At 38.5% G+C, this 11,319-nt stretch overlaps 1 protein-coding gene across 1 annotated transcript in view; it reads left to right on the top strand.

Annotated features, from left to right (window-relative positions):
- The first annotated feature begins 1,220 nt into the window (after positions 1 to 1,220).
- TOPAZ1 (testis and ovary specific PAZ domain containing 1) overlaps positions 1,221 to 11,319 on the top strand; it is a 92,501-nt gene continuing 82,402 nt past the window's right edge. The window contains exons 1-2 of the mRNA XM_025377230.1: positions 1,221 to 1,725; positions 2,185 to 4,597. Coding sequence (XP_025233015.1) covers positions 1,389 to 1,725; positions 2,185 to 4,597 — 2,750 coding nt within the window. The 5' untranslated portion in view covers positions 1,221 to 1,388. The remainder of the gene's footprint in view (positions 1,726 to 2,184; positions 4,598 to 11,319) is intronic.

The following is an 11,319-nucleotide window of genomic DNA, read 5'->3' as shown; positions in this document are numbered from 1 at the left end:
GCTATGTGTGGTGATGAGATAATTTTCAAAAAAGAGAAAATAATGGCTGTCATAGATGAACATGTATTAAAGATTATATTCTCTCATCAGGCAGATTTTATAAACATTAGTTCAAAGGATAAGTCCAAACAACAAACATTCTAGACCAGAAATGAAATGAATGTGAAAAAGGAGGCAAAACTGGCTTCTTCCACAGTGAAAATGGGAAGTCAATTAAACTTCTATTGGACAGAATTTGGATGTCTATAGACCATTATTTTGTGTTGCTATTGCTTATCTATAATTTATACAGTCATAAAATAACTGCCATAGAATCAGAATCAACTAATTCGGAAGGGTGACTTCTATGTAGTTTTCCATCAAAGCACAACTTTTACCCTGCAGTGGCAGTAAGAGAAAACCAGGTAAATTTTCAGAGGCTACATCAGATAGGGTTGCAGATACCACACTAGAGTTTGATTTCTGTTAGTTTTAGTCTTTGAGCAAAAACAGTTCATGAAGGGTCAAACTAAGAAGTGCTAGGATCCCCCTTCATAGGAGAGGCATGGCCTGGCAAGGAGGTGGAAATTTGACTGGAATAGCTCAAGGATGGATTCAGAGGCTTGATGCAGTAGGTCAGTCAAGAAAGTCTGAGGGCCAGAGCCACGGTAATGGCAAGTGGGAGAGTGGCTGACAAACAAAATACAGTCAAGCAGATTTAGTGAAAGTGGATGTGAGGGATGAAGTAGAAAGAAGGTTGTCTCTGCTGGTTTCTAGGTTTCTGGCTTAAACAATTAGGCGCATGGTGGCACATCCACCTATGTGAAAGGAGCAAGCTTGTGAGAATCGATGAGCTGGTTTGCCCACCTGAGTGTGAGGTGCCTGTGGAATATCCGGGTGAATATATCAGGAAGGCTTTTAGACAGGGGCTTCTGGGAGACTTGGTGTGGAGTTAGAAGCCACTGGCTGACAGTGGCCTTTGCGAGCAGCCAATGAGTGAGGAGCAGCACCTGGGAGAATGAGCCCTGAACGGTTCCAGGAAGCTCGGCCTAGTGGAAGGGACAACGGAGGTCTGTGATGTGATAAGCCCCACTACCGTCCCTTGCAATTAAATCAGGCGCGGCCACTGCCTTCCTCCGGGCTCCGCGAGAGGCCCTCCGGAAAGACGCTGGCACGGAACTCGCGACTCTCCTGCCCGTCGGATCCCGAAGCACCAGTCGGAGCCCCAGACACTAGGCCCTACTTCCGCTTACGCGCCCCACTTCCGCTTCCGGCCCTGGGCTGTGGTGACTGGCGGTGTGGGGTGGGTCAGAGGGCAATAGGTGCCTGGCCGGGGGAGCGGCCTTTGCGTCGCGGTGGGTTCCTGCGAGCTGGTGCAGAGGGACCCCGGCGGGCCGGCCCCGGGGCACATGCGACGACCTCCGCCCCTGGGCCCAACGACGGCCTCAGGGCCTGAAGGCAATGTGCGAAACCTGCGAAAGCGGCAGGCGCCAGGGTCAGGCGCCGCGGGAGGCTGCGGCCCTGAGGCTGGGGGGCGCGGGGAGAATAGGCAAAAGAGGAGAATGGTGGCCCGGGCCACCCCTGGGAGAGGCGAGGTGAAAAGTGACAAGTCGGTTGCGGCATCAGGGGCTGGAAAGGCCGCAAGGCGTCGGATGGAGGGGCGCAGGGGCCAGGTGAGCCCGTCAGACCGGCGAGGCCTAGAAGCAGCAAAGGAGGCTGAACTCCCCTTGCAAACGGAAAGACACAGTAAGAAAGAACCCACGATCACTTACCTTTAGCCTTTGCAACTCAGCGTGCTCCATCTTTATTTTACTACTAGTCTTTAACTTGAACCTGCATGGTTATTTCTGATGCACATAGTTGACCAGGAGATGGGAAAAAATGGATTTCTTTAAAAGGGGTGTTGGCCGTTAGGAGTCCTTGGTCAGAATAATGATAGGAGGAATTCCTACTTGTGGTCCATTTTGTCTAGTATGAGATGACAATGTTATAAGCGTTATTCAGTTGCTTTAGAATTTATACAGGTTTATATGTAATTCCTTAACAGAAATTAAGGCTTTCATTTAAAAACAAATGTGTATTTATATACAGCTCTTCAGGGAAATAAAAATGATAGCCTCACAATTTTTAATTTCAATGATATTGCATTTTCCTCCTCAATATAAAATCTTTTCTGATATGTTTTGTTTTCTTTTTTTTGATCAGCCAAGGAAAAAAGAAAAGTTACTGAAGCCTCAAGTGATGATCCACAGCCAGGGTTTGACCTGGTAAGAAAGGAATCATTAACCAGTTTGGAATCTTTCCAAACAGTGGAGTGCTTGCGGTCTTTGGGTAAGGAAGGTATAGTAGAAGGTATTAAAAGAAGAATTCGAAATAAAAAACTGAAAAGCTTAGAAAACCCACCTCTCAAAATAACCGAAAATGAGGCTACACAAAATATTAAGGTTGAATTCCAAGATGAACTGTACAAGAATACTCTAAAATATTCTTGTAACATCTTGTCACCTGAAGTAGAAAATAATTCCGTTTTTAAATTACGTGATTGCAGTTGTTTTCCCCATTCCAAGGATTGTAATGATGAAAACAACCTGCCATATGAGCCTGATGGTGGATGTATGCATGTAGCAGAAAATTTCTCAAAGAAAGAAAACTTTAGAAGTCTTGCAGAAAAGAGTGACACAAATAATATTCCTCAACTCTTACAAACTGAAGAAAATGTAATGGGAGTAAATAAGTTACTACCAGAAGAGAGTGATTTATACCAAAGTAAAATCAATGGCTTGCTTCCCTGCCTTCAACGTGAAAAAAATAAATATTCAATAGAGGAGAGCAGTGTTGGGCGAAAACCCAGGAAAAGGATGAAGTTGTCTGAAAAAGCGGATGAAACAGTTACTCAGATGAACTTCTCTAATGAGTATAACAAGTCTGAGTTGATGTTGCAAGAAAATCAAATGATTGCTGATGGTAAAGAAGCAGAGACTAAAAGTCCTTTAAATGTTTTGAGAAAAGTAAGCCATAATACAGTCTCTTTGATGGATCATTTATTAAGTGTCCCAGAAATGGTAGAAAAAGAAACAGGTTCTGAACATCATGTAAATGCTATGTTTCAGAAAACCATCGAACCACTTTTGAAAGAAGAAACAGAGAATGCTTCAGAGCCCTTAGGATATGAAAACATGGCGCTGAAAGAGGATTTTAAATCGAAAAGCTTCATAGGGAAATCACCTGAGTACCATATTGAAAGGAGATCTTCACGGGAAGATTTAAGAAGTGACTCTGAAGAACTGAAGTTAAGCTGTCAGAGAACAATACCTATGACTGGTAAAAGAACTTGGCCCTATTATTCATGTGCTAGAATATCTGCCTGGTGTTGGAAAAAGGCTTCCTTGCCAGAATCAAGTTACTTTCTTCCTGGGTCTCAGAAAAGTTGTAAGAAAGTTGATTTCCCTAAACACCAAATAAACAAGACCCACTTAACCGACTCCAAATTATTATTACAAAGTTCCTTAACAGAAACAAACACTGACTCTTCAAGTAAAGAAAAATTAGATTCTAATTTGAATTGTTTGTTTTCAGTTTCTGCAGTAGAACATACTTTAATGGTTATAAAGGAACCTATAATCAAGGATGATAAAAAGATAAAATCAGAGGAACTGAGCAGAAGTGGGTCAGAGGTAATTTCTAACACTACTGAAGATACTCAATTAACCAGTGATACTCAAAGCTTAACAGGAAATAAAAAAAGAGATAGAGGAAATTTAACAAAACTTAATTTAACAGCAGCTTCCAAAGATGGTCAGGAAGCAAATAACTCTACAGGCAAAACTATTCATCGAAAAGCATGTGTTGCTAAACAAACATTTGTAGTTCCAGACTTGGTTAAAATATTGAACACAGGACGACTGACTAATTTTAAAATTCCTTTACTTAAGAATAAAACAAAAAAAAGAAAAGAAGTAAATGCCAAGTCATCAGAGAGAGAAGCTTACAGTCCTCTAGAACTTCTGGACAATTTATCTGGAGCAGATACAAGACACAATAGGAGCAAAGAAAATGTCTCCATGACGATGTTAGGACCTCAAACTTTGAGCATACAAAATAATGTAACTCCAGTGCAAGCTAGTTCTGACTCATTCTACAATAAGAATTCCTGTAGTATTTCTCCAAGCTTTACAAAGCATGGTAACAGTAGCAAACTATCTAGTCACTTCTCTGAACCAGGCAATATTGTTTCTAATAAAGAAGTTGCTTCTCTCACAGTTGAAAATAATGCTTTTTCTTGTGATCCTGGGTATGTAGAGAAAAGTCCTTCCTTCTGCTGTAATAAACAAGAAACATTCCGACCAGTTTCCAGTGAAGTTAGGGGTAGAAAAATAACTAAGAATTTTTCAGAAGTAGGATTTCCAGATATTCTTAAAGCATATGAAGATGACGTCCTCTTAATTGATGTAATTCAAGATGACCCAGACCTCTTTGGAGTCTCCAATGAAGGGGAACTCTCATTTACTTCAGAGGTCCCCAGGATAAGCCAGGATCCCAGTGTTCCTGGAGAGCACCAATCAACAGACTCCAAGTATGTGGAAACTCCAGTAAAAAAAGAACCAAGTGATGACTTAAGGTATGCATGTTCAAGTATGCCTTTTAGTGCAGATTGTTGGGGGTTAGAAAAGCAGTCTCTACTCTTAGGTTTCACTAATGTATTCAGTGATATTGAAGCTCCATTATTTTTTAACCCAGTTATTTATTAAATGTAATATACCATTATTACTGCTGATACCTGGAAATGTCATTATGATAAAACTTAGAGTCAAAATAATGAATTATGTGTATCTTGGAAGATAGAAAAGATTAGCTCATCAGAATTTATGGTTCATAGAGTGGCCTTTTTTTTGTTTGTTTGTTTTTTGTTTTTTCGGAGTCTCACTCTGTCACCCAGGCTGGAGTGCAGTGGCGCAATCTCGGCTCACTGCAAGCTCCGCCTCCCAGGTTCATGCCATTCTCCTGCCTCAGCCTCCCGAGTAGCTGGGACTACAGGTGCCCTCCAGCACGCCCGGCTGATTTTTGTGTGTGTGTGTGTGTGTGTGTGTGTGTGTGTTTAATAGACACGGGGATTTCACCGTGTTAACCAGGATGGTCTTGATCTCCTGGCCTCGTGATCCACCCACCTCAGCCTCCCAAAGTGCTGGGATTACAGGCATGAGCCACCGCAACCCGCCCATAGAGTGGCTTTTTAAAGGATGGAGATTGCTTCTTTCAAAAGTCAATTAAGTTTATTTTCAAATGTTCTTTAATTATTATAAATATGCAGATAAACTTTTATTTCAGCCAGGTTACTTATTAATATCAGTGCTATCTATTTTAATCCATTTTCTATAGCCTCCTTATTCGATAAAAAGTTTATTTTTCAGGGGACAGAGAAGCCTTGGAAATTTTTGTTTGAAGTAATTAGGGTTTGAAAGCAGAGTCAAAAGTTAAACTAATTTTCAGAGATAAACAGTATAGAATTTCTTCATGGTTTTACTTTTAAGGCAGTGGTTATAAATGATGATTTTTCCCTCAAATAGGACTAGTTTGCCCAATGCAACTTTGAATGGGGCCAAGTAGTAACGTTCATGCTCAGAAACTTAATCTGTTCTGCTTGGCCCCAAATTGATTTAATAATATGTCATATTTTACTTAATTTTATAATTCCTGAAGCTGTTGTTTATATAATACCTGAATATCATAGTATTTTGTGAACAGACTAAAAGAAAAATGAAAACACTTTTCATTAAGATTCAGTGGTGCATGACTTAAGTTTCTTTGCCGTTTATTTTCTGTTACCTTTGTGGTATCATACTCTTCTTGATGGTCTTATTGTTACAAGAACTTGAAACTTATCACCAAATATAATGCTCTCTGTGTGCCAAATGGAAAACCAAGAGTTTTATTGATTTTTTTAACCATGTAATGAGGTAGCATGGTAATCTGTCTGTTTTGAAGATGGAAAAAAATGAAGATAAATTTGTCACTTGCCCAAGATCACACTCCTGGTAACAGAATTAGGCCTATCTTACTCTAAACCTAGTGATTAAGAGCTTCGTCTCTGTAGTCTGACCTTGGTTTTTGAATCTTCTTGTTACCACATAACAACTATGTGACCTTTTAGGCAAATTATTTCATCTTTCTGTAAAAAGGGAAAGTACTTGCCTCAGGGTTGTGAGGATTAAATTAATGAATAGAGAAGGTTTTGGCATTTTTAACTGTTACACCATACTTCCTTGGAGGAATACAAAGGAAAATCAGAGTAAATTCTACATTCAAGAGCAAACATCTCTGTTGACTGACAAGATGTTGACAGTGAACTAAGCCAAATTTAGAAAGAGATAAATGTTGTGAATTAAAGTGCAGGACGTTTGTTCTTTATTCTTTTTTTAAAGAATAATGGCTGATTTTAAAACATGATACATGTTAATTAAAGTAAAAAGTGGTGTTGGGGGGGAAATTCCACCACCCAAGTAACAAATTAATTGCCATTTGTATGCGTCATTCCAGACATTTATCTATACATATAAATAGATATAATACTAGAAAAAATTGGATCATGCCATTTTTTAGTAAAAACATTAAAGATAATTTCACTTACACTTAACCAAAAGAGGCAGAGAAATGAAAGTGGAATGAAATGGATTGCTGAATTAATATACTTTTTTACCACAAGAAATTAGTTTCTTAAAGTTCTCAAGTTAATGAGGAAAATTGTGTAAAAGTTTGAGTTTTAGCTTCACTTATAAAAATTGCTTTCCAACTTTAGACAGCAGTGTTTGCTTTCTTCATATGAAAGATGAACATACTTGTACACACTTTTTCTCCTAATATTGCCTACCCCACTTTTTTGTTTAAAGTTTATTTTGTATTACTAAGCCTTGTGCCATGTGCATTCCTTCAATAATCTGAACTCCAAAGATTCTCACTATTAGTTTTCTATTTAAATTGATTCAGTCCCTACCACCAGTCCTTTTTACTTTCCTCTAATCTTGACTATTTTTTTTTTATTTTTTTGAGAGGGAGTCTTGCTCTGTCGCCCAGGCTGGAGTGCAGTGGCAGATCTCGGCTCAGTGCAACCTATGGCTCCCAGGTTCAAGCAATTCTCCTGCCTTGGCCTCTTGAGTAGCAGGGATTACAGGCACATGCCACCACTCCTGGCTAATTTTTTGTGTACTTTTAGTAGATGGGGTTTCACCATGTTGGCCAGGCTGGTCTCCAACTCCTCACCTCAAGTGATCCACCTGCCTCGGCCTCCCAAAGTGCTGGGATTACAGGCGTGAGCCACTGTGCCTGGCCTAATCTTGACTATTTTGATTCATCACTTAGTTGGCTAGATTTCAGAGCAATGAAATATTTTTAAGAAGAGTTCATAATTACTGTGTTCCCTAAAATCTTGGGTGCATGAGAATTATTTGTCTAAGAGCAGGTTGTCTGTGTGTAAAATTCTTAGTATACGTATTTCCCCCTCACAGCTATGTAGACATTGCTCTCCTGCTTTCTGGCATTATGTGTTGTAGTAAAAAACTCTGAGGCCAAACTAATACTTCCACTGTTCCACTTTAAACTGCCTTTATTGTTTCTTCTTGTTTTCCACCTTGGGAATGGTAATTACATATCAGTTTTTCCTGAGACAAGGTTAGCCATTTTGGTTTGCAGTATCAGGTGTTTATTTCAGATAGCTTTTTTGTTACTATCTTTGAACTTCGTTTTTCTTCACTTCAAAAGCATCAGTTATACTTTTATTGGCTCTTCTTTGCCTTTTATCTACCTCTAAAGTTTCTGTTTTTAAACAAACTTGAACATTTTCTCAGTATTATTTTAATATTTTTATATTTATTCTGCACTGGAAATACTAGTTTTGTAGTCATCCACAGTGCTAGGATAAACCTTAACAGGGAAAAATGAAGACCTGATAACCAGAGATTCTATCAGTAGTTGCACAGAAACTCATTAATGGTTCTAGAACTAAATGAAACTTAAAATATAATTTCAAATTTCAGCTATGTCCCTTTTACCAGCCAGTTGCTACTTCATATGCTCCCTTTTCTCCCTTCTAAGACACTGAGAGGCTGAAGCCTGCTAGAATGAATTTTTATTTTACAGGAATAAAAGTAGAAGATGAAAGGGCAGGGCCCATATATTGTCAGAAACTCTGGACTGCCCCTTTTGGTAAAACAAGTAGACAAACCTGAGCTGACTTAATCACTGGGGAAAATATTCTCAGACCAGATTGGGGAGAATTTGTAAGATGTCTAAGTTGTGACAGAATGCTTATTTGTTTTTAGTCTCCACAGTGGGGAAAGTCCATGTTAAAATCTAAAACATTAGAAGCATACTAGAACTCATTCACTAAAACTTGAACTGATGAGCTTGGAAATGTGTAATGGCTGAAATTGGTAAAATGTTTGAAATAGGCTGTGTCATTGGAAATGATCTGAGAATGTCTGTAATAGTCAGTGCTGGACAGTTAATCTGTACTAGAACATAGGATTATTATATGCTGAAATGTCAGTTAAATGATACCACACAGTGGATTGTTGAGATTTTAAGTGTCTGCCAAAAATTCAGGGGAATTGCTATATAGGTAGGGAGGAGGGGGGAGGAGTGAGGGACTAATGTGTTTTAAACAAAAGTATATAAACTGAAGTACTAAGAGTAGTAGGAGTTTAGAAAAGAGAAGAATGAAAGATACCTTGGAAAAGCAAAAATTTGTATTGATCCTTGAAGTTTGAATTTGTTTAGATTGACAAAGGAGAAGAAGAAAAGAAGTTTGGTAGGGAAGGAAGAATAATGAGGAATATGTGGGCAGAAAGGCAAAAGTACATGTAAGCATGATTGTGTACGGAAGGTTAAAGGTTTTCCTGACTCCATCAGGCAGAGGTGGAAATCCCTTATGCATTCCCATAGCACCTTATGCTACCTTAGTTGTGGCATTGATTTCATGGTGGTATAATTTAATCTCTCACTTGCTAAACTGTTGGATTTTGTGAGGGTGGGAAATGTCAATATCTTACTTTTATTTGCAAGTCCAGTCCCTCATATATTGAGATGGGAAGGAGAATTAAGGTTTCAATTCCTATTTGAAAATATTGCAGGCCATTTCTGAAGTGCTTGAATTAGATTACATGTAAATGGAGACAGTAAATCCTTTCTTTCTTAAGCAAGTAGACACTGAACAATAGTGGGAAATAAGATTTTATAAGTAGGGTGATACTAGATTAAGGAGGTTGGAAAGTTAGGCACAAAAACTTGAATTCTGTATGGAATTGATGTTGGTGATCAGTGGGGATCAGTTATTTACCACCTTCACAACTTGGTCTCAAATCCATAGGCAGCCATTGTAGATTCTGGAGCCAGTAAATAATAAAGTTCTGAGGGATAAATATCTGGTACCAATGCACAGAAAATAAAAGCCTACCACTTTTGCCCAGGCATTTGAGTCTCATTAGACCCATGTCTAGCCTGGATCTATGCTGGGCAAATTGTATCCTGTCTCAAGTAACTTACTTTCTCAGAGTCTGACTTAATCCCAGTTCGTTCCCCAAGAGAGGACTTCTAGAGTAGAGTAGTCTTATTACCAATTTTACCATCAAATGACAAAAAAACAAACAAACAAACAAACAAACAAAAAACCAAACAGGTTTCCACCAAAAATAAAGATCTTTTTTCTCTCCCTTATATATTGAGATTCATTGTCTTTTATGAAACTTACTTTTCTTCATTGTCCCATTGCGCTGAATATCTAATGTGCTCTAACTTTACTGCAAAATTTTATTAAATTTTTATAAAAATTAAATTTTTACTAAATTTTAATCTTAAGAACTGATATTTAATGTCTACCCTGTGCTAGATACATTACTTATTTTATTTAGTGAAACAATTCTGAGGTTGAAACTCACCCTATTTTTATACTTAAATCAAAGTGATTAACTTTCTAAAGGACCCAGCTTGCAAGTATCAGAGCTGACATCTGAACTCAAGGCAACCTGCTCCAAAGTCTGTCCCTGCTCTGCAAAACAGCATGCTGGAAGAGCGGCATTTTGGTTCTTCCTATATATTTAATTCAATTACTCTGCAAACTACTGCAGAACATTATTTTACTTGAGGTCCCTTTCCTCTCATCTCTGCTGCCTCTTTAAAGTAGCAGGTGGAAACTATTAAGAAACACTATTCTGAGTTTTTTTCTTTTCTCTTTCAGGTCACGTAAACTATTCTTTGTCTTTGCTGGAATAAACAGTATTGTACCTGATTGAGCATTTGTAATATCAGGAGACCTAACAGTACAGTGCGGCATCAGGCTAGGGAACCTCTGCCTTGATTAATTGGATACTATAATATTTCTCTGCTTAGGGCCACTACTACTTGCATAATATGTGCCCCAGTAAATTTGTAGCAGTTCTATCCAGAAACAGAATATGGGTATTTGTAAGTAAATGAATACTGACCACAATTAGCATCTCAAAAGGAGGCAGTGACATTCTGAATTTTTTTTTTCTTTGAGAGAGAGAGAGAGGATCTTGCTTTGTTGCCCAGGCTGGAGTGCAGTGATGCCATCATGGCTCACTGCAACCTCTACCTGCCAGGCTCAAATGATCCTCACACCTCAGCCTTCCAAGTAGCTGGGGCTACAGGTGCATGCCACCACACCTGGCTAATGTTCTTCTCTTTTTGTAGAGACTAAGTCTCACTGTGTTGCCCAACCTGGTATTGAATTCCTAGACTCAAGCAATCCTCCCACATCAGTCTCCCAAATTGTAGGGATTACAGGTGCGAGCCACTATGCTAAACCCTAAACTTTTTCCTTGGGCAATAATTTTCAGACATTTTCTGATAGTAATTATTCTAAAGCAATCATCTTCCAGCCATTTTGCCAATTATCCTCAACAAAGATCTGTTTTATATTACAATCTGGTACATATTTATAAATATATGAAATTACAGGTTTATGAAAACAATTATTTTCCTTGCTACAACTGATATAGTCTTATATTTCATATTCGATTTCATTAAAAAATTTCTTGGTTGTGACCCACTAAATAGATTTCATTATCCACATGAAAACTGCTCTGGTAGAGAATAAGCTTGATATAATCTGTATGGCTCTTCAGAGTTGGCTTAAACCTGTTTTACTCTGTCCTCTCCTTTTTACTCAGATCTTCTCTTTGCTTATCTGTATCTCTGTAGCCTCATCCAAATCTCTTTTATCTCCTTTTGTTGTTCTTCCCTTCATTTTTCCCTTTTTCATTTTACCAATTCAGAACTGTAACTACACCAATGCAAAACTGTAAAATATTCGTGTAAATTACAATTTTG

The sequence above is a fragment of the Theropithecus gelada genome, chromosome 2 (genome assembly GCF_003255815.1).
Source record: "Theropithecus gelada isolate Dixy chromosome 2, Tgel_1.0, whole genome shotgun sequence".
In the NCBI taxonomy this organism is placed as follows: domain Eukaryota; kingdom Metazoa; phylum Chordata; class Mammalia; order Primates; family Cercopithecidae; genus Theropithecus; species Theropithecus gelada.
This window is presented reverse-complemented; position numbering and strand designations above follow the sequence as displayed.